The sequence below is a fragment of the Pipra filicauda genome, unplaced genomic scaffold, assembly GCF_003945595.2.
Source record: "Pipra filicauda isolate LSUMZ 115617 unplaced genomic scaffold, ASM394559v2 scaffold73_size2923735_pilon, whole genome shotgun sequence".
In the NCBI taxonomy this organism is placed as follows: domain Eukaryota; kingdom Metazoa; phylum Chordata; class Aves; order Passeriformes; family Pipridae; genus Pipra; species Pipra filicauda.
The window spans coordinates 95040-121969 of NW_024104909.1; the positions used below are offsets into that span (position 1 = coordinate 95040).

At 49.5% G+C, this 26930-nt stretch overlaps 1 protein-coding gene across 5 annotated transcripts in view; it reads right to left on the minus strand.

Annotated features, from left to right (window-relative positions):
- Nucleotides 1–7044: 7044 nt before the first annotated feature.
- Nucleotides 7045–26930, minus strand: part of DNAAF8 (dynein axonemal assembly factor 8) — a 92788-nt gene continuing 72902 nt past the window's right edge. For all 5 annotated transcript variants that reach the window (XM_039389559.1, XM_039389558.1, XM_039389561.1 and 2 more), the window contains exons 26-32: nucleotides 24175–24370; nucleotides 20629–20723; nucleotides 19498–19618; nucleotides 17222–17439; nucleotides 15181–15266; nucleotides 10907–10976; nucleotides 7045–7657 (exon numbers count right to left, since the gene is read on the minus strand). In XM_039389559.1, the coding sequence (XP_039245493.1) occupies nucleotides 7580–7657; nucleotides 10907–10976; nucleotides 15181–15266; nucleotides 17222–17439; nucleotides 19498–19618; nucleotides 20629–20723; nucleotides 24175–24370 (864 nt within the window). In that variant the 3' untranslated portion in view covers nucleotides 7045–7579. The remainder of the gene's footprint in view (nucleotides 7658–10906; nucleotides 10977–15180; nucleotides 15267–17221; nucleotides 17440–19497; nucleotides 19619–20628; nucleotides 20724–24174; nucleotides 24371–26930) is intronic.

Genomic DNA, 26930 nt, shown 5'->3' on the forward strand with positions numbered 1-26930 from the left:
GGCTGACCCCCAGGGTGCCCAGACAACTGACTTGGCTTCAGATCCAAGGGGACTCCAATATTTGGAGGCTGCCAGACACGCTGGCTGGGAGACTCTGGAGGCTGGGCAACTGAGTACAGGCTGTGGCTGTGTGAGATGCTCAGCAGCAGGTGGGTGGATGGACTGTGGTAGTTTAGTGGTCAGGACCATGGTTTAGCATGGTCACATCCATGAGTTTGGATATCTGCCTTCAGGGGAGAGGAGCAGCTTCACAGGACCCCAGGGCACTTTGGCTGCCATCAGCACTTTGGATGGTTGAAGCAGCCCAAGGTTGTCTGTCAGGAGCTAAACACCATCTTGGCTGGCTTCCAGATTTGCCAAGGGAGGCTGGATCTTGTGGAAGGACAGGCTGGGCTCAGAGACTAGGACCAGCACAACAGTCACACTGGTCTTACAGCAAACTCCTCACAGGACAAGGCATCTGGCTCTGAGTTGACTGGAGACAGCAGCTCTTGGGAGCCACTTGTTCTTGCTACTCCCCAGCTTTCTGGGAGACATTCACCAGCCAGTCTGCTGTGAGAGGGAATCAACCACCAACAGCTCAGGATCTTCTGCCAAGAGCTCTGGAAAGGAGGAGCCCTGCACCCAAAGTCACCACTCAGGGCATGGAATCCCAGCTGTTGGGCATTAAGAGCTCCAGAGCCCCATCAGTGCCAGCAGCTGTGGGGCACAAGCCAAATGCATTCTCCAGGCCCCAAGCAGTGGCTGTCAGCTGAGGGATAACGTTCCCTCAGAGGGACAGGGACAGCCATTCCACCCTGCCCTGCTCCCTCCTTCCCTTTCTAAGTCACTTGAATTCTCCAGGATTTCAGCATCAGGCAGCTCAGCCAGGACATCCCAGCGTCCAGATCAGAGAATGCCAGAATGGTTCAGGTTGGAAGGGACCACTGGAGCTCACCTGGACCAATCTCCCTGCTCAAGCAGTGTGTCCCTGAGCACATTACTCAGGATTGTGTCCAGATGGCTTTTGGGTGTCTCCAGGGAAGGAGACTCCATACCCTGTCTAGGCAGCTTGTGCCAGTGCTTGGTCACCCACACAGGAAAGAAGTTCCTTCTCATGTTTGTGATTTAGTGGCCACAGAGGTAGTTGGTCAAAGGTTGGACTCATTGATCTTGGAGGTCTTTTCCAGCCCTAATGATTCTGTGTTCAGGTGGAACTTCCTGGGCATCAGTTTCTGCCTCTTGTTCTGTTGCTGGGCACTCCCAAGCAGAGCCTGGTCCAGCCCCTAACATCTCCCTGCAGATACTGAAGGACATGGATGAGGTCCCCTCTCAGCCTGCTCCTTTCCAGGCTGGACAGGCCCAGCTCCCTCAGCCTTTCCTCATAAGGAGATGCTCAAGTCCCCCCACCACTGTCTTTGGTCACAAACAGGTCAGTTGGAGCCACCTGAAGATCCCAACCAGCTGCAGCAACTTAATGATCTTGCTGGAGACAAGTTTTCATCTTCAAAAGGATCTCTGAAAACTCACAAAGATTTTGGGAGGTTCCTGATGGCCAGAAAATGGCCAACATCACCCAGGCCTGCAAGTAGGAGGCTCCAGGGGTCGGATCCATCCACTCACCCCACAGAGCAGCCACACACAGACACAAGGCAGGGACGGGGAGCCCAGCAAAGCCCCACCTGAGGTTTACATCTCCCCCCAGCTGCAGCAGGAGCAGGGAAATGAGGGATTGGCCAGGGACAGCAGGGCAGGAGTCCCCACGGCCCAGACCAATCCCAATCCCAGCCTGTGGGGGGTCGTACAACAAGTGGGAGGGAGAGCCCAGCTGGTCCTGCAGGAGCTGAGCTGGGGTGGATGTGTAGGCCAGACATGGGGAAGGACAGAGGGGTGGATGGAAGGATGGATGGATGGGTGATGGATGGATGGAAGGATGGACGGATGGGTGATGGATGGGTGATGGATGGATGGATGGAAGGATGGATAGGTGATGGATGGATGGATGGGTGATGGATGGATGGAAGGATGGATGGGTGATGGATGGAAGGATGGATGGATGGATGGATGGGTGATGGATGGATGGATGGAAGGATGGATGGATGGATGGGTGATGGATGGATGGAAGGATGGATGGATGGATGGATGGGTGATGGATGGAAGGATGGATGGGTGATGGATGGAAGGATGGATGGATGGATGGGTGATGGATGGGTGATGGATGGGTGTGTGGGTGGACAGATGGACAGATGAATGGATGCATGGACAGATGGATTGACGGGTGGGTGGGTGGATGGATGGATGAATGAATGGAGACAGACCGACCCTACAGCTCTTCAACCGAGCTCCCCAGGAGTGTTTGCAGGACCAGCAGCCCTCAGTTTGACCCCACACTGTGAAACTGTCCCAGCAGAGCTCCTGCCTTGCTTTAATGGAGCAGCCATGCTCTGGGATGGGCAGTGGTGCTGCTGCAGGGCCGTGGCCACGCCGGGGCCAGGTGAGCCTGGACAAGGAGCTGGTCTCCTGCATGACCCAGTTAGAGGCGTCCAGGGAGCTCCTCGTGCTCAGGGCTGGTGTTCCTGCCCGAGACATCAGCTGTTCTCTGTCTAATTACCCACGGCTGAGTCATCCCGCCCCGCTTTATCAGCGCTCACAGCCTCAGACAAAGCGCCCTTTGTGCTCCTCCAGCCCCTGCCAGTGGGGAATTGCCAAGGACAATTAATCACTGGCTCCTGCTGCTACAGGCCTGGGACATGGTGCCCTGGGAAGATGGAGATCAAGGAATGGAGAAAGGCCACTGCCTTCCCAATGGGACAGAACTGGGACTAGAGCCCAGATCCCATCCCACTCCAGGAAGGTGATGGCAAGGAAAATATGTCCCCTGACAGGGAACAGCCACCCCCCCTGCCATACCATGGAATGGTTTGGGTTGGAAGGGATCTTAAAGCTCTTCTTGTCCCAACCCCCTGCCACCGCAGGGACACCTTCCACTAGCCCAGGTTGCTCCAAGCCCTGTCCAGCCTGGCCTTGGGCACTTCCAGGGATGGGGCAGCCACAGCTTCTCAGGGCCACCTATGCCAGGGCCTCCTCACCCTCACAGCCAACAATTCTTCCCAATATCCCACCTAACCCTGCCCTCTGGCAGTGAGAAGCCATTCCCCCATTGGCCTATTACCAGAGGTCCTTATCCAAAGTCCCTCTCCAGCTGTCTTGGAGTCCCTTTAGGTACTGGAAGAGGCTCTGAGGTCTTCCTGGATATCCAGCAGTGGTGGCTTTTGCCCAAGAGAGGTGCTTATGGCTCTGCCAGCAAGAGCAAGGCAAATGTTTGAAAGTATGGGAAGTGTGCAGACCAGGATTATCCAGTTTGGTGGGTATGGATGATCCAAGGACAGCTCCAGCAGGTCCATCAACTCCTCCTGCTTCCTGAACCAGACACAGACCCTTGGAGAAGAAAACCAGTGCCCAATTTCCAGGCCATGCCTGTGCTGGGAAGGCTGTAAATCCTGTTTGCTGTGCAGTGATTTCCAGGCTGGCAGGTCGGAGCGGTGACGTGGGACGTTCCCGGTACCCAGCAGGGCTCATCTGCACGGGGCTGGAACAGGAATTATTTTTGGGATGGAAGCATTTGGCCGGGTTGTGAAAGTGCTGAGCAGCTGCTGTTTCTGCACTGGTGGCTGAGGAGGGTCAGCAGAGATGTCCCCGTGTCTCTGGCAGTGCCTGGGTGCTCCCCCTGGGCCGGGGCTGCTGGAGAAGGGCACAGCCAGTCCCTGCTCACCAGGAACGAGCTGCTCCTGCAGTTCTCTGGCACAGCAGAGCAGGAGAGTGGCTCAGCTGCCAGTTCAGCCCCTCCACATGCCCTGCTCGGGGAGGGTTAGGTCACCTCTGCTCACCTGGCTGGGTATCAGTGTCCCAGTGCTGCTGGGGGAAGCCAGGTAGGGAATTTTAGGCCTGATGGGTAATTAGTTAACTCTGTTCTTGGCACAAAGCAGGACACAGTGAGCTGGAAAGCTACATGAGTGTGGCTCTGCCTGTGCCCTACATAAGGAGAAGCATCCAGCACCTCCCCATCCCTCGGGACACCAATCCCCCCTGAGGCAAAGCTCACCTGAGAGCTACCGAGCCTTCCCTGAGGGGAATAAACACAATGTGCCCACTCCTGGCAGTGCCAGAGCAGAGCAATGAGCTCTGCAGGGCATGGAGAGCAGCTTTGCACTCCAACACTTGCCTGTCAAAGGGAGGGGATCAGGCCAGAGCACGCTGGGAAAATGGGATATCAGCACCGGGCACCGTGCTCCCATTTTTGTCACGCCAGGACTCTAAGGAGTTAACACCAACTGCCACCTCCTGTATTTTATCTCTCCTCCATTGAGGCAGCTCTGACAGTGGCAGCAGAACAATGCGAAATTCTGATTAGCTCTGGTTTTCCAGCAAGAGGGGAGGCACGAGAGGGTGGGGAATTAATACTATTCTGCATAATTTTTAATCTAAATTCCATTTCTTTTCTTTTCTTTCTCCAGGAAGCAAACAATCTAGGGGGTTTTGTACTCAATTTCTTGCTTTCATAATCTAAATGAATTGTTTGCAAGTAGGAGCCAGCTGCAAAGCTGGCAATCTTGGATCAGATCTGCCTTTCCCCCAGTTCTAGCTCCTCAGCTCTGATTAGCTAATCCTGGCTGCCTTGTGGCAGTTTCCAGGGAAAAGCAGCGTGTGAGCTGCAGCTCCCTTTGCTGGAGCCGGGGCTGATGGCCGGCTGACAGCATCGATTTCGGGTGGGTCCGTGGTGCTCCTGGTTGTCAGTTCTCCGTGGAGGAGTGGGGTATTCTCTAGGAGAAAAGGCTGGCGGGGTTATTTATGGAATCCTGGCATTTTGGAAATACCAGAGGATGATTCTTTCCCCTGCTCTGCGCAGGGTGTGTTAGTTTGTTACGCTCAGACTAATTAGGTGGGCTTTAAAATAGGAATAGGAGGCACAGAAGCAGCTTCTTGCTTGGTGATATCTGGGTGCTGCCCCATTTTTGGGGTGTTGCTGGTGTGCCTGGGGGATGTGGCAGAGCTGTCACCTCCATTTGGTGAGGCAAAGATGGTGGTGGATGGAGGCTCACAGAGCTCAAGCTTCAGCAGTGGGATGTCTGGAAGGGGATGGGATATTGGATGTGTTTTGTGCCAGGCCCTGGTTTGCTGCATGGTAAATTAATCTTCCCTGTGAGGGTGGGGAGGCCCTGGCACAGTTGCCCAGAGAAGCTGTGGCTGCCCCAGCCCTGGAAGTGTCCAAGGCCAGGTTGGACAGGGCTTGGAGCAACCTGGGCTAGTGGAAGGTGTCCCTGCCCATGGCAGGGGGTGGAATGGGATGGGCTTTAAGATCCCTTCCAAGACAAACCTGCTATAATTCTATGACTCCATGAATTAGTTTGTGAATTAAGAGTCGTGGTCTCAACTCCTGCTGCGAAGCTGGGAGTGCTCCTGCCAGGCCTAGATGTGCTGGGGGTGTCCCACTGGGATGTCACTTCTCCAGGCTGACTGCTGACAGTCCTCCTGCTGTGCAGCTCCCCATTACCCCACTCTCACAGCTCTGTGGGACATGGCTCTGGTGACCCCCGTGCCCCCAGGCTGGGCTGCTGCTGGTCCTGTGTGCCCTTCCCTGTGCACAGCTCCACAGCCTCATCCCTCAGTCGCTGCCTGCCTGTGCTTTATTCCACATGCTCCTTTTTCAGATCAAATTCCCCGAGTGCTGGGGGTGGATCCTTATAATTTTCATTTGTTTCAAACCGTACATGGCTCTACAAGCATGACAGAAATGCGCCTGGAGTGCAGGAAATGGCCTACTTAGCTGCAGGAGCAGAGCAGCTTCTCTGTCACGCTGACTCCAAGGACCTCGTCCTCCCCAGGGACTGGAGCAGCTGCCTGCTTCCCTCACCAGTGCATTTCTGCAGCTTCTCTTCAGGAGATGTCTGGTCCCACCACGAAGCTCAGAGAGTGGTGAACGGGCAGAACAGTGCTGGGGAGCAGAGCTTTGGAGGGTACTTCCACATTCAAGGCCAGGTTGGATGGGGCTTGGAGCAACCTGGTCTAATGGAATGTGTTCCTGTCCATGGCAGGGGGTGGAACAAGGTGGGCTTTAAGGTCCCTTCCAACCCAAACCAGTCTGGGATTCAATGATTCTGAGTTCTCACACTGAAATGCTGTGTGAGGTTGGGACTGGTCTCTGTCCATGTCCCCCCTGGCTGTGACAATCTCTCTTGGCCGTTTCAAGGTGGTTTGGAGAAGGAGAGAGGCTCTATTAGGACTGTTACCCACAGAGGTAGCACAGCTTGTAGGGCCAGACCTCCAGCTTTTGGACTTACTGGGCACTTTCAGCCTCATCTGAAAGGGGATAGATCTCAGAGGTGTTGCTTTTTCAGAGTTTGGGTGAGCTGGGAAGGAGGAGGGCTCACCCCAGGCTCTCATGGAAGGAAAGGCCAGTGACAGAAGGGGTTCACCTCCCAGCAGCACCCAGAGGTGGGGTGGCACATGACTCTGCCTTCACACCACTGGGACAATGCACAGGGACTGTTTGTGCTACCTCAGCCGTGCCTGGAACCAGATGCATGCACAGAGAATCACAGAATATCCTGAGCTGGAAGGGACCCACAAGGATCATCCAGTCCAACTCCTGGCCCTGCACAGACACCCCAACAATTCCACTCTGTCTCTTTGAGCTCTGGCAGCCTTGGGGCTGTGCCCACTGCCCTGGGGAGCCTGGTTAGTGCCAACCACCCTCTGGGGGAAGAACCTTTTTCTAATACCCAGCTTAATCCTCCCCTGACACAGCTCCACCTGTGTCAGAGAGGGTAATCAGACACTGGAATGGGCTGCCCAGGGAAGTGGTGGATTCTCTGTCCCTGGAGGTGTTTAAGGTGAGATTGGATGTGGCATCAGTGCCATGGTCTGGGAACCACGGCAGGGTTGGATCAAGGGTTGGACTGGATGATCTCAGAGGTGCTTTCCAACCTGACTGATTCTATGATTCTATGAGTCTAATAGCTTTAGATCCTTCTGATATTGTGGCACCCAGAACTGCACAGAGGCAGGTGAACATTAAGCTGTCCAGCTTTTAATCTTATTGAATGGCTCTGCCTGGTGTACTGAACCCTCCAGGGATCCAACCTTCTCTCAGACTATTTCCATTTTATTTGCTGTGGTTTTGTCTTTGGTTCAGAGAACACACTAGCAGCAGCAGCTACTGACTCTCTCCATGAAGTCTTTGAGGCTTGGGGAAGATGGAGTTCCCAAGAACCTGAGAGACAGATAGCAGTGAACACAGCTGAAAAGTTCACTTACTGAACTTTTCCCAGTCAGAGGAATGCTCCAAACCTTGCTCCATGGACACAAGCAGACTGTCTCTGAATGCATTCCATTAGAAACCATGGCTACAGTTCAGAAATATTTGTTTTGGGGCTCTGATCCTTCCTCCCACCACTCTCCTTTATCTTAGCGATGCTAATGCCACACTTCAGACTTTGCATTTTAATCCCAAACAAATATTAGTGTTCTGAGAGCTGGGAGTCCCCATGTGTCCATCTCCACAGTGGCATCCAAGGCTGCTTGGAGGCCTTGACTGCCTTGGCTAAGAATCCTGGGATTCAATCCAGTGGATGCTCTCTGATGTCAGTGAGTCAAAAAGGCCGCAGAGCAGCTCCTGGGCCTGGGGAGAAAAGAAGGAAAGGGTTGGGGCAGAGCTGTGAGTTGTGCATGGCAAAGAAACCTCTTTTCAGATGCAGGTTTCTTGTGCAGAGGCTATTTTCCAGGCTGGATTTATCCCAGTACAGAGATGGCTGGGAAACCTGCTAGTTGTGACCACTGTTAGGCCGTTCTCAGGAGTCATGTTTTCAAAGAACAACAAATAGCAACAATATGCAGAGTGCTAAGTGGGAAATTACTCCCTCCCCCAGCTGCTCTGCCTCTCTTTCCCAAACCTTGCTCTGGAGCAGCTCTGGCATGGCTGCTTCCAAGTTGGAGAGGCCAGGATATTGCCAAGGGCCCTGGGACAATCCTGCAATCCTGGCTGTGCTAATGAGCACCATGTCCCATAAAGCACAAGAGATGCTGGGCTGACGCCCACCCTACACAGCCCTTGGGGCCCTCCTGCCAGCTCTGCCTCTCCTCACAGCTTTTTAATCTCTATTATAGACTCCAGCCCCTCTGCTGCTGAGGGGCAGAGTGGCCAAGAGTGGCTGGGATGTGTTTTCCGCCCGTCCCTCTGCTCCAGTCCCAGGTTTCAGGTGTCTGCAAGGAGGGAGATGCTGGAGCAGACTCGGGCAGAGCTGAGGGATTAGTGCTGCCTGCCAGCGGGGGCTCAACTGCATCCATGGGCTCTGAGGGGTGACTGTGCAGACACTGTGTCACCCCCTGCACGTCAGTGATGTCCTGCACTGCCACCAAGGGACGGCCACCTCGGCCTCACGGGCTCATCCCAGCCACACTCACAGCTGTAGGGAGGGGAAACATCCAGCCCCAGGACATCCCAGTCCTGAGGCTGAGCACAGCACACCCTGACTACTCTCTTATTGCTGGAGACATTCCAGTTTGGGCAGGGACATCTGGAGGTCCATGGAAGTTCAACAGCCCCTAATGGTGGCCATGGCTCTCTGGTGTGACCATGGTCACACTTCCAGATGGAAACTGGTCTGTGTGTGCCCAGGATAAGCCTGCATGGCATTTTCAGGGTCACTGTGTAAAAATAAGGAACTTCCAAAGCGTGGATTCGTCTGCTCCTAAGGCAGATGTTTCACACAGGCAGGTGAAGGTGCTCCAGCAATGCAAGGCTTACTTACCTCAAGGGCTGCAGAAGCAGGCAGACAACCAGCCCAGGCCCAGATGTCAGCACTGACACAGTCCACATTTGGAAAGCTGATTTCCCATCCTATTGCCTAATCCCAAATCTCACAGGGAGAAAGGATGATGTTCCTTTTCACTTCCATGGCTCAACTCCACCAGTAAAGACTGCAGCTCTGCTCAGACCACGAGGATTTGAAATCCATGTTCGTTTAACCCTCCTGAACTTTGCCTGGTATCAGGATGTTGCTCAATAGCTTTGCCCTGGAAAGCCTGGCTGGCATTTCATAAACTAATTAGCAAGAGATCAGAGGCTCAGACATCATTCCTTGGGCCACCCTTTGAGGTTCAGGTTCCCTGCTGCGCTTGCTCCTCAGATCTCACTCTGATTCCTGAACCTACCCCGGATTTGGGAGCCAAAGACCCACTGGAAAACAAACCTGCTGTTTGTACCCCCAACAAGATGTGCTGCACCCACCACTGTCCCAGGACTACAGTCCTGATCTAAACTCTGAGCTGCTGAGAGCAGCCCCTGCTTCCACCAGCCCCAGAGGGATTAGATTCCACATCCCAGGCTGTCAGAAGCAGGGAGAAGGGCTGAGCATATTTGCTTTTTCCTCCTCTCAGCACAGAAGCGCTCTAAGCCTTTTCCTGATAGGCTGATTCCCCGGTGCCGGGAAGCAGAAAGGATTTTATGTCAGGCAGGGATATGTAATGTCCTTTCAAAGCAAATCAGAAGCCAGCCTGGACTCGCTGCCCTGTCACATTCCTTGGCAACAGCCTGGCACCCTGGCAGCAGGCAGCACTGAGCTGTGACAGCCCTGCAGAGCTGTGCAGGCAGAGCTCCCAGGCACTGCAGCGGGAGCAATCCCAGCCACGCTGGGAGAATCCCACTGTGCCACGGGGAAAGAGGCTGAAGGCAGCAGCTGAAGGACTTTGGGGAAGTTGGGGTAGTTTTGACTCTGTTAAAAGAAGGAACAGACTTCAAAGAGGGCTCTGTGTCTTTTAAGGCTCAGTCCTTAAAGCACTAGTCCTGAAGGCAGCAGCTCTCACGTGCTGTATGAGGTTACAAGCACAACCTCGCTCTCCTGCTGGGTTTTTTTGGAGAAGCAAAAGGGATCCAGAGGAGAGGCTTGGGCATTTGCTGTAATTTCTCACTCCCTCCAATTCTTTTATCACAGAATCACAAAATGGCTTGAATTGGAAGGGACATTAAAGACCATCTCGTCCCACACTCCCTTCCACCAGGAGTTTATATCTCCTAATCCCAATTCTTCAGGCTCTGCCTCCTCTATCCAAACCTCTCGTTTGTTTTGTTCTCAACTTTGATGATTACAGCCAGAATTTTAGAATGTATTTATGTAGTTTATTCCCATTAGCTGCCCACATGTCTGGAGTTCAGTGTTTCCTTTCTTGGGATGAACTACTGAGAAAATATTCAGCCAACCCATCCCTGGAATGGCTTCATTTCTCCTCTTCCATTTGGATTTGGGCTTCTGAAACATAACTTCCAGAACATAGGACATGTGCCAGCTTGGCCACAGAGCTGAGTGAACATTTCCTGTCACTAATTTTTGACAAATATCACAGCTATTTGAAATCCTTCCCTGTGAGGGTGGGGAGGCCCTGGCACAGGTTCCCCAGGGAAGCTGTGGCTGCCCCATCCCTGGGAGTGTCCAAGGCCAGGTTGGACGGGGCTTGGAGCAACCTGGGCTAGTGGAAGGTGTCCCTGCCCATGGCAGGGGGTGGAATGAGATGGGCTTTAAGGTCCCTTTCAACCCAAACTATTCTGGGATTCTGTGATATTTTTTTAAGTGTTGATTTTTGAGAAAAAAATAACTGAATTTCTATGGAAAATACAGATTCTTTATCAATATCTCCAAGTCTTTTGATTGAAAATTGTGTCACCACTGTAATATGGGAGACAGTTTGACAGGATTTTGGTCCCACCTTCCCCAGGTTCTGGGCTCAGTGTAAGCCAAAGTTTGGGGCTGCCACAAGACACCACCTCTGTCTCACAAAGCTTATAATTTTTCTAAAATTCAACCAATATTGACAAATTCCATTCATCACAGTGGCACAAAGGACACATATCTGTACCATAAACTTCTCTACTTGCCTGATTCTCATTCTGGGGATAAAGGAGATGCTCTGCAGTGTTCAGGATGGACTGCTTCTGCCAGCAGGCACTGGGGGGAAAGAGGAAGGGAAGGCAGTGTTAGTTTGCCCTGTCAGCTGTCAGGGAGTGCAGATGACCCAGCTCTGAGGAGGACTGTGCTCTGTGCCAGCAATTCCAGCCATGGGCATCTGCTACTGAACTTCTTTACACAGCTAAATCCTGGGTTTTACAAAGCTTTGTATAAATGGCTTTGCACTATTAAAATATAAACCTTCAAACTAACAGTTGCATAATGGGGGCTCTGGGGCAGACATGTAAGTGTAGATAGTTAGCTCTGTGCAAGACCCCTGTGCAAGGGTCTTGTTCTCCACAAAGATAATCTGGGTGTTTTACACGAAACCCAGGACTTTCTGAGCTGCAGGGACTGCCTCACTAGTCCTTGTTCTGCTCTGTTCCTCCTCAAGCCACACACAAGCTGATCCTAAAACGTATTCAAGAGAAATCAAAAGGTATGGTACAAATTTCAAAAGTGCCTTTTAAACTGACTCTCTGCACACTTGGAGCCTCAGGCTTGAAAATTCTCCAGAGGCTTTGGACGCCACTCCCTGCTCCCTGCCCCCATATCCAGGTATTGTGCTTGGCAACAGTTTTCCTTTCAGTGGTTTTCAACTGCTCTAAGATTTTACACCCCATGTGTTCATTTTTTTTTTTTTTATTTCTACACCTCCTACCCCTCCAAAGCTCCCCGGGATGAGCTTCCTATAGGGATAACATCGCTCCCTGCTAACAGCAATTAACACTGGGAAGAATGTTCCGCCAGGAAGAATAACATCCAGCTAAGTTCCTTAACACTTGCCTTCTGTTCTGATTGCATTACATTGTTTAAAGGCAGAAAGGCAGAAAGCCTGGCCTAAACTCTGATTTTATTCTGCTGCAGTGTTTTGGGTGTTTTACCCAAAACCTGCCTCCTGAGTTCAGTACAATGTTAACCAGGTGAGCTCCTAAGTCCGTGCACAACGTATATAGGTCCTAACAATCTTACAGGCATCTGAAAGTACTTTTTAAATGCTTAAAACCATAGAGGAGTAATCACTATGGCACCAGCATCACCTATTAAGGCAGCTAAATCTGGTTTGTCATGCATAAAAAGCAGAGCATGCCTTCCTTCCAGGAGCTGCTCTGAATCCACTGCTGCACATTCTTCCCTCTGCCACCCTGCAGCCAGGAAATGTGGCTGTGAAAACAAGTTATGGCAGGGAAAATTCAAATGCTTTAAAGTGAGATATCCAGGCAGCCGGATCCTGACAGAACTAGAAAGGTAAGTCTCACATAATTTTTCCTTGTCTGTGGGTTAGGATTGTGTCACTTCCTTCTCTGGGTTCTCCCCCTGGTTCCCACTGCTCCCAGGCTGTGCTGCAGCTTCCCCTCACCTCTTCCAAACACTGACTTCACTCTGCCCTATGAGTTAGCCTTGGCACGTGCCCAGATTCTCCCAGATTCCTGCTCTGGCTCCACTCTTGGCAGGCAACCAAACTCACAAGCTGCTTTTGTGTCCACACCTGCACTGGTTTTGTCCCTCCCTCTGTTCTTCCTGCCCTTTGGTGCAGAAATAATTCCTTCATGGATGTCCAGAAAGCAGCCAGAGTGGGCCCTGCTGCTTTCTGCAGCTCCTAAGACACACTTAGGAGGGTCTGGGTCTGTCTTCAAACCCCCCAGGGACTGAATGTCTCTCCAGCACTACCAGAGCTGGCTTAGGGAAGCTTTAACAGAGTCAGAACTAGGAGCAGTTACACTGGCAAAGACCACTTTGCTCCTCTCAACACCTGATTCCTCCTTCTTATCAAGACCCATCTCCGACATCACATCCCAGGCTTTCATGCAGATGGCAACATTTCTCCCCTGGCACAAAGAAATGTGGCTCAGCTGTGAGTCAAGTCCCAGGGCTGTAAAATAATCCCTCCACCGTGGTGCTTCAGCAGTGCAGCTCAAATTCAGGCCAAAACCTGGGCAGGTCGTGGCAGAGAGAGGGAAATAAATACCCAGTGACTTACACGGTACAGAAAGGGCTGATGGAGTTGTCAGTGTAATTAACCTCAGGTGTTATTTAAATTGAAGATGTCTTGGCATGAAGTGTCCTTAGTGAAGTCAGGCTGGGTTTTCAAACATATTGGCAAAGCAGATTTTATGCAATGTCTTGTGAGACAATAAGGCCCTGAGCTCCTGTTGGCTGAAGCTGATCTACCTGAAGATGTGAGCCTCCCTCCTCCCATCCTGGGACACACTCTCCTGCCCCTCCCTTCCACAGGCACCAATGATCATGAAGGCAAATATGGTTTTTTTGTATGAAATGGCAGCCTGATCACTGGTTCTGGCACCAGGGTGAGAGGCAGAGTGGATGCTGCCACTTGAAGTGCCTTTTGACAGCTATAACTTATGCACATGTATTGTGCAGTTCAGCAAGGGACTCTGTACAGAGCAGGATGAGAGGTGAGACTGGAACCTATTCCTGCCCACTTCCTTCTCAGCCCCTGGGCTCCCTGGTAAAGACAGGAGAAGCCATAGGAGGTTTCTCTGGAGGTGCTGCCTTGAGACTGAAGCTGAAAACACGTCAAGCCTACAGGAGAGGGAAGTGCTGGGCTGCAGCTGGTCCTGCTAAGCAGCACCCATGACTCTGGGGGAAAAAGAGAGGTAGGGGGCCTTGTACTGGCAACCACTCTCCCAGAATCACCCCAGTGATCTCTGGGGTTCCCAACAGCTCAATTTTCCCCTGTAAACCAGGAAAAAAAGTGGAAGAAAACACAGCAGAAAGGTCTTGGGGAAGTTGCTCTTTGCCTCCCTTTAGTGCTGTGCCTTGCAGGGTGGAAGGTTTGGGATGTGGCTCCCAAGGATGTGATTTTAAATGAATAGGAGCAAAGTCTATATTTTGCAATTACCTTAAACACATTTTTGAAAACTTACTGCTGAACTTTGTTCCAACCATTCTTCCTAGGTGTGGCCCTGAAACATTTCATCAAAGTATGACAAGTCTGAGGTGCCTACAAACGTGGATATTCAGCTTTGATCCCCTTGATGCTTGTAAACTCCATTATCCTTGAATACTTATTCCTGTTCCATTGACAGCATCATCTGGAAGTCCTCCAGATGGTCCAGCCAAAGTCAGGGCAGTGTTATCAGTGTGGCTCCTGGCCTGCTCCTCACTGAATTTGTCAGAAAACACCCTCCTTGCTTCCCCTGCCAGAGGAACCATGTGCACAAGCTACACATCCCATTGCCAAACACCAGCCCCTGTGCAGGCAAACCTTCCCTCTGGGGAACAGAGGGTTAATTGCCCTGCTAATCACTCCGTTTCACTAATCGGTCCCTGCAGAGGGGTTCTGTTTGTTTTTCCAGCCTTATACATCCTCTATCCGTTTCTGGTGATTTATTTAAGAGGCTAATTTTGATTTTGCTCTCTGGCATTTCAGTATTTTTTTCATAGCAAACATAAAATCTGCTAAGATATTTCTCCAAGGAATTTTATTGATTCAGCAGGTCTATTCCCAATGTGAGTCCTTATTTCAGAATCCCCTGTATTCATGGAACCACGCTGCCAAACCTCACAGACACTCCAGGTCCTTAACCAACAACACAGCTTAGTATTTAAGGTCCTGAGTAGAGGACACATGACTTGGAAAGTGTGGGATACTCTGAGGTATTGTGACCCTCACAACAAGAAAGACATTGAAGGGCTGGAGCGTGTCCAGAGAAGGGAATGGAGCTGGGGAAGGGGGTGGAGCACCAGGAACAGCTGAGGGACCTTGTCACTCTCTCCAACTCCCTGACAGGAGGGTGGAGCCAGGTGGGGGTCAGGCTCTGTTCCAAGGAACAAGGGACAGGATGAGAGGAAACTGCCTCAAGTTATGTCAGGGAAAGTTTAGGTTGGATACTGGGAAAGTTCCTTCATGGAAGGGGTGGTCAGGCACTGCAACAGGCTGCCCAGGATGGAGTCACCATCACTGGAAGTGTTCAAAACACACATGGATGTGGCACTTGGGGACCTGGCTTAGTGTAGTACATGGTGGTGGTGCTGGGCTGATGTCTGGATTTGATGATCTTAATGGTCTTTTCCAACCTTAGCGATTCCATGATTCAATGATTAACAAGGTAACTGTGAAGAACAAGTTGCCTTTGAGTAGCACCTGCCCTCATCAGACCTGGAATTACAGAGAAGGAGGTGCCCCTCCTCAGAGCACAAGCTCTGTAGGGGTGTGGGGCAGGGCCATGTTCTCTCTTACCTGTCCAGCAGGGAGCAGAGGCAGGTGACAGCATTGTCCCGCTGTGCTGCCAGCACCAGGCACAAACCATCCTTCAGGAGGGAACACTGCAAGAGAGGCAAGAACAGAGCTTTGGTGCTGCTCTTCACTCAAATGAGTCTAATTCTGGCTGATGAACCACTGACAGCACCAATAACCACTTGTGTGTTGTGGGAGGGGCTGGAGCCACAAAGCAACAGACTCTTCCAAGTTGAGAGGATCGTGTCTGAGCTGTTATCCGGCTCCTACAGCTCACTGTTATTCCTGCTCCCCTCTCTCAGAGTGAAAATAAGCAGGGGGTGTTATTCAGTCATTACCTCTGCTGGAAGCAGGAATAGGGAGATAAGGTAAATGTTGAGATGTTGTAGCAGAAGCATTCATTACTTGAAGGAACCCACCTCCCTTCCAGCACGGGAAAGCAAAGGCTGTAACATTCACCTTTAGCTCAGCAGTGCCAGATCCTTCTGGAAGCACGCCAGCTCTGCCCAGAGTCATTAATCTCTGACAGGAGGAAGGAGGTATGGCTCTGCCCCACACACACTGATTCACTTTGTCATTCCTAGAGAGCTGCACATTCCACGTGCAGGGGGATGGATCCTCGGGGGACCCGCGGGAAAAGGAAGCAGTTCTTACAGTAATTGGCTGCTAGATGTAATTGCTGTTCCATATAGATGTGCTTCAAAGGGATGTCAGTTTAAAAAATCACAACCTGAAAAGGTCTTAGCTGCTGTTATTACAGATAACACCTACAACTGAAAGGCTGGAAGCACAAATGTGTTTTGCAGAGGGGCTGCTGTGGTCTGACAGCCCTGGGTGGTTGTTGATTTGTTATTGCCCCTGGTTTACCCTGTGCTTCTGACAGCACTTCCTTGTACATTCCACCTTGATGCTTTGCCCTGGCAAGATTCCTGACATGGTGGGCTTTTCTTACACCAAAACAGTCTGGGCCCAATATTTGGCTGCTGTGATGCAATGCCTGCTCAGCCCAGCAGCACAGCCCGTGCTCCAGCCTCGTGAGCACTTGCACAAGCCCCACACTGGGCTGTAGCCTGAGCACCCACTAACTGAGAATCCCAGAGTGGCCTGGGGTGGAAGGAACCTTAAAGCTCATCCCATTCCACCCTCCTGCCATGGGCAGGGACACCCTCCACTAGCCCAGGTTGCTCCAAGCCCCATCCAGCCCTAGGGATGGGGCAGCCACAGCTTCTCTGGGTAACCTGTGCCAGGCCCTCACCATCCTCACAGCCAAGAATTCCTTCCAAATATCTCATCTAATCCTGGCAGTGGGAAGCCATTCCCCCTTTTCCTGTCCCCCCAGGCCCTTGTAAATTGTCTCTTTCCATTTTCCCTGAAGGCTCCCTTCAGGTCCTGGAAGGCCACAATTAAGTCACCACAAAGCCTTCTCTTCTCCAGACTGAACAATCCCAATTCTCCAGCCTTTCCTCATAGCAGGGCTGCTCCATCTCTCTGATCACCTTGGTGCCTCCTCTGGACTTGCTCCAACTGGTCCATGTCCTTCCTGTGCTGGAGACCCCAGAGCTGGAGGCAGCACTCCAGGTGGGAAATCCCTGCCTAGGACTCCACGGCACAGTCCAAAACGTGAAAGAATTGTTCAGCGTTGTAGTAGAGGATTAATGGGGTATGATTAGAGAAAGGGAAAGAGAAATTGTATTTATATGGAGAAACAAGACAGGAGACAGCAGCAGAACACATATAATAGTGCACTGATGGGTGAATGGAATTAAATGTTCAATAAATAAATAATGGATGGGCAATTCCCACTAAGGATACACTCACATGTAATGATGTTGAGGTTGGGGTCAGTGAGCCAGCAGGGATACAGGAACACCAGGGAGGGACACTGCCCAAGTTACTCACCAGAGGTGTCAGAGCTCAGAGGCAGTGCTGGAACACTGCTACCAAAGCAAGTTTGCTCAGAGCAAACAGCCAGCTTAGCACAGCAGGGCATTAAAAAGCTCTTCTTTTGGGAAGGAAGCAAAGCCCAGCTCCAGCTGTTCCATACCTTTGCTGCCACACTGCCCTTGGCCCTGCTGAGTGTCCTGGAGACGCAGAGAGCCTGTGGCATGTCCAGCACGGTGAGACGAGCTCCGGTCACCGCGAAACCTCTGCCAAGAAGCTCATCCAGCAGGTCCAGGTAAGGTGGGGGCTCTGAACCCCGCAGGATTATCCCAGGCAACACGAGGCAAGTGGTTTGGCAGCGGGTGTCCAGCAATGGCTGACCTGATGGGAGAAGAGGAAAACACTTATTTGGTATCTCCCCCCCTCTAAGTGATTCTTCCCCGCCATGGACATGGAAGTGGGATGTTGGAGGCACTCAGGTGTTGTGATGTGGTTTGGGATGCTCATCCCAAGCTGCTGGACTGCTGCTGTCTTTGTGTCCCTATCTGGAGATCACAAGACAGCAGTACTGACCCCATTTCAGGAGTCAGACAAGGACAACTGCTGCTTTGCTACAGGAGACACGATTCCATTTCATTTTTTTCCACGCAAAGAAATCTGTTAATCCAGCTGCTTTTATAATCCCTAATGTAATTCTGCTCAACATACGTAAGACTTAATGTATTTCATATTTTCCTCATGATAAATCTGTCTGTCCATTAGGCAGCAGCTCTGTGATAATTATTTGCTGGAAGGAGGTTTCCTTGTGTGCAAGAGCTTCCTCTAGTGTTCAAGATGAGCCCAGAACGTGAGTGATGTGTCTGCCTTGCTGGAGGCACTTACTATATCCTGCCTGACAGTTCAGGGATCACGTGGACTTGCTTTTCCAGGACAGTAACTCTTTGAAATACATTTTCTGAGACACAAAAACATCAAGGCTGTACACTGGTTTCCTTTTTACTCTGCTTAGACATCTTCAAAGCAGAGATCCTCATGCAGCAAGAAATTAAGGGCACATATTTTGAGATTTGATTCCAACACTGGGCTGTGCAAAGCCTGCAGAATACCTCTGCTCTCTCCACAAGCTATTTTGTTTATTTTATTTTATGCAATCTCTTATAAAAATCAAGAAGTGCTTCAGTCACAGCAGACCTGTGCTATAGGCCCAGTTCTTTCCCATTATGCAGTAAGATAATGGGAGAAATACCAAGTAACAAATACCTTGGGAAAAATCCTCCTTCAGAGACCCCCTACCCAAAGTGACAGCTCTGCTGTCCTGAGGGCAGAGGCCTTGACTTACCACCCCTTCCTTGCACTTCCACATGTGCTGCCTCATGCACCTCCTGGTATGGGACCAGTGCCCCAAAGTCCTGTGTCAGGAAGGGTTTAAGGAGAGATGTGATGGTCTGTAATTCTGTAGCATTTTTGTCATACTCCTCTCTCAAGTCTACAACAATCCTGTGGTTCCACTGCTGCTGTTGATGACCACAGTGATCAGGTGCAGCACAGAACCATTTTCTGAGCTGCCCACATCAGTCACACCAGAACTCATGCTACAGGAATGAGAATGAGCCGGTTCCAAACGATTCTATTCCCCAGTGAACACCACAGGGATGCTTTACTTGATCACTGCTTGTTTGTAAAGGCTTGGGATCAATCCACAACATCCCAACATGGCAGCATCCCCCTGTGTTAGTGACACCTCGTGACCTGAAGGATGCTGCATCCCAGCTGTGTTTACACTTGTCCATCAAGTCAAATCAACAGAAAAGGCTCAGAGAAGCTGCTGCATGCAAGGGAACTGACAGCCTTGCTGAGGCTTCAGCTCCACATCAAAGTCAGCCTGGCAATAGCTGGGAGTCATTTTGAGCTGGCAGCTGCTCAGCAGCAGTAGGAACTGAATGAGCTCTCAGTCCAGTTTCTGAGAGTTAGATGGCTGTGCTGCCAGCAGCACTCCCTGCATAAATTGTTATCCATCCACTCACAGAACAGACTGCCTCACCACCACCCAGCCCTCCCATGTCCTGGTGTCCTTCCTCTCCCAGGGAGGCTTTGAATGGACACACAAACCACTGCGGCCAAAGTGGTGTGAGACACCTTGTAAAAGTTCAGGAGGGGAACGTGTGCTGTTGCATCCACCAGCTGTGTTGGCAGTGCTTGTTCTGCTGCTGCTGTTAAGGTCAACTCCATATTTAACCCCTAAAGCACTGGCAGTGCAAAGGCCCAGCAGGTAAAGAGTTAAATGGCTGCACTCCCCTGGAGCTGTTCTTTGCAGCTCAGAGCTGTCTCTCCCTTCTGAAAGGACATCAATACCAAATCTTGCTGCCACCAGATGGTTTGTCTTGCTGTCCAATTAATCAATAGCAGTCCCAATCTGTACCAGGAGTTACATTTCCTTACCAGGACTGCATAGCTGCTCAGAGCCCAGAACACTGGGTTTTCTTCCTGGCTCACAGTTTAGGATCTTGTGCTTCTTGCTGACTTCCAGACTGAATATGGGGTCACGTTTCAGGTTATAAATCTGCAGGAGGGAAGGGAGGGAGAGAGAAGCAAGTCACATGAACACTGCTCCCTAATCAGGAGGGCTAACACTTCTGAAGGATTGATTCAGGCAAGCTGTGAAGCTTTTGTTGCTGTTGTGTACTTCTGTAATTGCCAGCCCAGAAAACACCTGCTTGTCTGCAGATACAAGAACATTTTGCATGCATTTTTCTTCTTAATTGTGGCTTAATTCAATACAGGATCTTGTCATCCTTTTGAAAGTCTTTCTAAGGTCTCTGCTCCCAGCTTTTCCAGGCCAGGCTCTCAAAATCTGTGAGGCTGGCAGCTTTATCCAGTGGATAAGTAAAGCTGGGGTGTAGCAGCTCCTTCCTGTCTCTGAATGAACTGGCACATCCAAGTGTCCAGCAGAGCCACAATGCCCTGGGCTGAGCTGCACAGGGACAGCAGCCACATTAGTGAAGCCTGTTACAGATGTGGCCAGCAGCATCCAGCTCCAGAGCTAATCTCCTTGGACTAACTCAGCTGGGTCACCTCTGAGCCACAGCAAGGCTCAAACATTTCCATCACTCCACTGAGCATAACCAAATCATTATTCCATCATCAGCCATCCCACCTCAGCTCCGCTTCTGAACGACACAAAGCTGGTAAAAAATCAGCCCCTGGGTCATCTGTGCTTAGCAGTCAGGGATAATGCTGCCATCCCTGCTGAAAGCAAATATCCCCCTTCCAAATCAATGTTGACCATGTGGGAGCTTTGCTCCTGAAACCCTGAGCCCTCCTGAATTTCCAGCCCAGGGTTCTGAACAAACAGATCTGAACCAGCTCTCCTCCACCAGCTCTCTGGGTCAATACAGAGGGAGCACAGTGTGGATGTAGGAACATCCACAGGAGAAGGAAAACTCAGCAGCTGGTAAAACACATCAAAGGCAGCGTTATCTAAAACATAATAGGAAAGAAGTCATGGGACAGCAAGGCCAAAGCCACTGTTCTGACACAGCAGGATAAACCCCAGGAAAGGGCAGATCCTACCTCTTCTTCCTTCAGTGTCTGACACTTGGCACAGCACAGCCCTTCTGGGAAAAACAGCTTCATATCCCGGACAGCCATTTGATAGGATTTGGAGCCTGAGAGATAAATAAAATGAGAAGATTCTCTCAGGCTTTGAATTAAACATTTTCTCTAGACTCACACTCATCTTTTGGAGAGATTGATGATGTGCAACTTACTGAAGTAATTGCTTTAAAGGCCAGCTGTTCTGTACAGTAATAGCAAACGTTTAAAACCATTATATTTAGAATAGTTTCATTGCCTCCTTGGTATTTTGATTCTGTCCTATTATCACTCAGCAGCTTCTTCATGTAAACAAGACTCCTGTTTCCTAAGAGTATAGTTAAGGGAATCATGTTAAGGAGCCTGTGAAGCCCTTCAATACCAGCTTTAAATCCCATTGTTGTTCCTTTGCTTCTGGATCACATCAGGCTGATCTTACTGAAGGAAAAGAGCTACTAGTTAGTAAAATAAATGTACTTAGTAACAATAATGCAGGTCCTAAATAGGCTGGGGGGCTCTAACAGAAATCAGAATTAGCATGAGGCATTGCTAATGGCAGAGTATTTTCTGTTCACCCGGGGTCAAAAAAAGTGAATTGAGACTAGAACAGGTACAGAGAAATGACATGAGGATGGTGGAAGGAATGGAGAATCATCTGAAGAGTTAAAGCTAAAAGACCTTGGCTTGTTTGACCCAACATGACCCAAAGCTGAGAAGCAATTTGATTTCTGATAAACACTCCAGGGTAGAAAAGGTCAGAGGCATAAAAGAACTACTTAAAATAAAGTCCAGATAATGGCAGAAGAACAAATGGGCACAAACTGTATGTGACTATATTTAAGTTTGAAAATGTAAGAAGATTTTTAGCTATCAGAGCAGAGAAGCTGCAGACAACCAGAGAAGTGGGGTGGATGCTTATGAAAGGGAATGTGTGATGGGGTTGTCTCTGAGGGAATTAACTGATCTCAGTGACTTGAGAGGTCTCTCCAGGCTTAGCAGCTGAATATTTCCCTATAAAGCATCAGCGTTATAAAGCACTACTCAGGATGTGTTGAGATTCGTGGGTGGAAAATATCAGAGAGGGAAAAGCTATTTCTGTATAACTGGAGTCCACATAGTTTGTCAGTGTGCTGGCACAGATCCATACTCCTGGGATACAAATACACAAATATCCTCTGAAATATTCCCACCTTTGAGGCTACCCAGGAAAGAATCCCATCTGAGAGCACTGTTTGAACTCCATAATTCCAGCTTTGTATGGCCAGAGCCCTTAACACAGCACTTTACAATCCTAAGGTTGTATAAGTCTCCTGTGTTTGAGCTGTGCTGGATCCTTTATGTACCTTCCATGTTTAAATCACTGATGCCATTAGAGGACACAAATGCTCCCAAAGTGAGCAACAGTAAAACTCTTGCTTTGCTCAAGGTATAACCCAGTGTAAGGTGCATACACCTAAGAGCTCTTTGGATGCAAGGAAAAGCACTGTACAATGACTTTCCAGGCTCCAGAAGAGATGAAAGTAAGGCAGGTTTAACTCTGCAGCTGAGCCTCAGACTATTAAAGCTGTATTACTGCACTACCTGGTTCAATGGTCTCCCTGGAACCCAGTCTTCATATTAATTGAATTTCCCCAGTCACTTTGGGAGGAAACAGTGAGAGTTTGCTCTGCTTCAGGCATTAACTAAAGTTCTTCCTGAGCTGGAGCAAAACTGAGAAAGCTTAGTATTCCCTCCTAGGAAAGGAAGATGGTCTTACAGTCCCCCACATTACTCATGGAAACTCTTCCTGCTTAACTTGTAGGTAAATGTTTCACCTGTATTGAAGGACAAGCTCTTGGAGGTACAAGGGTTTAGGAACACTCCTTTCCATATGGACAGACACTCCTTGGCAGAGCAGCTGGGTCAGACTCATCAGTTAGCTACAGCTACATCCATTTTCCTGGAATGTGTGCCAGGATGGCTTTGTACACAATGCACATAGTCTGGTCTGAGAGCAGGTGGTGGCCAGCTCAGCTCAGCCCAGACTTCAAAGGTGACTTCAAGTCCCAGCCTAGGGATCTGAAGGGAATCCCAAAGCAGAACATCCGAGGGCTTTTCAAAAACAGTGAGCTACCTGTGACTCCCAACCAAATAGGGTGAGACTCAGCCTCTCTAGTCAATATAAAGTCATCTTTCACTGAGTTATGCTGGGGATGCTCCAACTGTAGCAGGTGTCTGAAGTTTGGGGTATATAGCACCCATTCTTAGTCATGACTGAGGAGTTCTCAGTCTCAAGGCAACCTGGATACACAATCCATTAACCTTAAGGGCAAAAGAAGCAGGGGGCAATAATGTAAAAGTATTGGCTAAAGAGCCCTGACCACTCTTTTTGTGTAGGTACATCCTGCTCTTCAGTCCCTCCCACAGATGAGATCCTATGGGATCATGGTGAGAGAGCTCTCTTGGCTCAGTCTTGGTCCTCAGGATTCCAATCTGATAAAAGAAGGTTCTGGATCAAGGGTTTGGTTCTCTTCCCCAAGCTGTACATGGTAGTACTTCATTACCTACCAGTTTTCAACAGACCACTTGATATGGATGAAAAGAGGGAGTGATTTCACAGCACAGAATACAACAGAAAGAGCCAAATAATCCAAGGAAAGTTCTGGGACTTGAGGGCATACAGTGCCTACCAGCTCACCTGGGTTTAAAGAAATTATTATTTTATTATTTTTATATTTGTTTAACTACATAGAGCACAATCAGGACAAAACACTACTCACGGGCAGTGATTTAACCCTTACAATTTTTGGAATAACATCCTTCTCTCCTTGTGGCAATACCCTTTGTTCTCTACAGGCCACTCTCTCCAGGGGTGATTCCCATTTTCTCATCCTTCACACGCACACACAGTGCAGCATCCCAGTCCTTCCCTGCTGGTGGACGAGCTGTGATGGTTCAGCACTCTGAGGGTGCTGACTGTGTGCTCTGCTCATGTGCCAGCTGGAAAGAGCCTCTCCCAATGGAAAACAGCTGAGTTTACCTGCTGTCCTCAGTCAGAGAAATTCTTAATCACCTCTGTATTGCTCCTCAATGCTTTGAGATGTTACAGAAACTCGGTATCTTGGAGTCTTTAATTCCTCTGTGAAATCTGGTGGGAGTGGGCCAATGGGTTATGGAGACGTCAGGAGGACACACACAAGCAGAGAAGACAGATGGGTTCTTGGGGGTAATTACAAAATAACCGAGCCAAAAGTACAAAGTGACCAAGCAGGGAAGAGATCAAAGGAAATCTATTATGATGGAACACAGATCTAGGGCTGTTCTGGGAAGAAACCTTTTTGAAATATATCCTCTAGGAGAATATTTTATATCTGGAGACATACTCAGTTCAGCCATCAAGAAAACAGTGAAAGCTTTCTAGGGAATAATGGTCTTCACTGCCTGCCAAGGCTGGATCTGTAGTGACAATGCAGGAGGGAACAGTACATTTTTTTATTTGCCATTTGCATATCTGAGTCTTTGGCCTTTTCTTTTACAAAAACCTACCATAAAATCCATTGTGGACTGTGCTGGTGCCATACTGAGCCCTCCAGAGGCAGGGATCTACTGCTTGGGCTAGTTCAGGATCCTCTGGCCCCAGGAGATCCACCAGCTTCTTCACAGCATTTGGCCTCTGCAGACACAGCACGAGAGCAGTGCCTGAGGTGAGGTAGGTACGGTGAGCTTCTAAAGCAGCAGGATCCTGAAAAGAAAGAACAGAGATGGGACAGTTATAAGGAACAGTGCTGGAAAGCACTGGGTATATCTCAGCTTTCCTTTGGCTAGGAAAAGTTGGAAGTAAGCAGATCTTGCTTACTCCTTGCTTTGTGTCCTCTTTGAGATACATGCTAGTGGTCTCTGAAGGCAGAGTTTCAAAATATACACCACAGACACCAAGCAGGACTTGTGAGATCCACCAGGTTACAGAGGGTCTAATTCCTTTGGCGTGAAGGAACTCACATGGATCAGGTGGGAGCACGGACACGGGCAGTATGACCAGGGTCACAACTGCCCTGGGATAACAAGCCACATTTAATTGTTCAGCCAGTATAAAATGATGGATTACAAATAGCAGACCCTTTCTTTTTGTATTCATGAAAGGCAAGACCTCCCCCCCCCCACACACACACATACCCTGCTGCCAGGGCCGAGCTTCTCCTGGAAGATGGTAGAATTCCAGACACTAGGACCAGGACCACAGAGACTAAAAGCAGGAGGGTCAGAAGAGGGCCTGCAAGAAAACCATTTGCCCTCCTGGCTTTGCCACTGATGCTGTGATTTTACAGCACTTTTTCTTGCATCCAAAATTTCTTTGCTTCATAGCAAATTTCTCTACTTTTGCTTCTTTTCCAAGCATGGTCAGTTCAGCCCGTGACCACTCCTGAGCAAAGCTGTTCCTCTTGTGGTTGTGCTGGTCACAAGACCCTGGGAATCTTATTTTGCCTAAGGATAAGTGGAAATGCCAACTAGCAACCACTGTACTGGTGAGAGGAATCTGCTTTGAGTGCTGGAGACACACACAATGATGGAAAGGCAGCGAGTGCCTGGGGCACTTGCCATGGGCAACAGAGAGCTCATGGCCTTGCTGACGGCTTTAATCAAGGAAAACCTTGGAAAACCAGGCTTGTGGCAGATGTCTGGGCTGAACACAAGATCAGGGTGCCCAAAGCAGCTGCAGCCTCCCTCCTCCTGCCTCTTCATCTCAGTAAAGTGGCAGGAGCTGCTTCCCTGCACCCCACGGTGTGACAGCCAGCACTGGATGTTCTCCACACGTTACAAACAAGGGCATTTCCAGCTCCCTGCCTGAACCAACTCATGGTTATTTACTTTTTTTCTAATTTTGGAGGAAATAAAAACAGGAGGGGAATTTGATTCAGTTGAATCACGTCATTCACAGAGGTTTTAATTCCTCTATTTTTTAATCTTCTAAAAGCACCAGAGGATAGCAATTCTCTAGATAAAACATTTCTAAAAGCAAATCCTACCATTTCATTTAAAAATATGGAGATAAAACACTTCAAGGCCTCTTTTGCTCCTCCATCACGTGAAACCATTCACTGACTTTGACCCAAATCTTCTCACACTCACCTTCCTCCTAAACTGCATCTCTGAGAATTAGGTTATAAATTGAAAACCATGAGCTCAAGCCTCATATTCTCCCCTCTATTTGCAAAGGCAAAATGATCCATGAGAAAGCCCTCCTGTTCTTAAATTGCTGAGTTATGTAAGGGACTGTATGTGGTGTTTGTCAGTCCTTCTACCCCATGGGCAAAGGGTCGTATCTCCAGTGACAAGAGCTCTGTTTGGATGAGGATAAAGAATTTCAGCATGGCATAGTGTGCTGCAAAATGGTGACATTCATTCGGCTCTGCATAATACAAAATAATCTCTTCATGCTTGAAAATTTTGTTAGTTAAACAGAAATGTGTATAATTCACTTTTCTATGGGTTTTCTCTCTGGGGGATGAAAAACAGTGATGATTTTCATGAAAACTTTCAAAAAGACTGATGTGACATATCAACATTCATCCATGTCAGGAACAACTGCAAAGAAAACATTTAGTTTCTGTTAGACCAGAATAAACAAAATTATGTTGCTCCAGAGCTTCTTAACAGTGATTTTAGATCTACATAACAAAACTCTTCTCTCTTTCCTGTCTTTCAGTTCTTCCCCAGCAAATCCAGGCACTTGGAGTTAAAGACAATGTTGTTTCTAATTGTTAGTGAGTCAAGGCGACCCTTTCCTTCTGATACAGCTCCTCACACCCACTCCAGATGCCACCAGGCCAGTGCTGCCTTTATTCCCATCCTTTTTTTCCCCCATCCTCCTTTATTTCCATCATGCTGTCTCCAAGCTGTGTCCTTGTGGATCCCCGAGCAGCTGTGGAGAGGTTGCACATGTGCAGCTGCCTTGAATTCAGTGAGCAATTTTGTTGAGAGGAAGTTCCAGCTGTGCACTGGCTCGGGAGGATAATGGGATTAACAAGCAGCAAAATTATCCTTCTGCCTTTACTGCTGGAATCACAAGATAGGGTTGGAGAGAATCATTGAGTATTGAGTCCAGTGACCTGCTACTGCAGGCAATCAGATCAGGTAATCCCCCAAAGCAGGATCAGGTCCCACTGTAAAAATCAGGCTAAAACTGCCAATCTCCACAGGGTTGGATCTGCTGGATAAGCACTGAAAGGAGATCCAGCCTCCAAGGGCAGAATTCCTCCTGGGAGCAGGCGCTTCTCACTGTCTGAACACCATCAGGTCGTGCC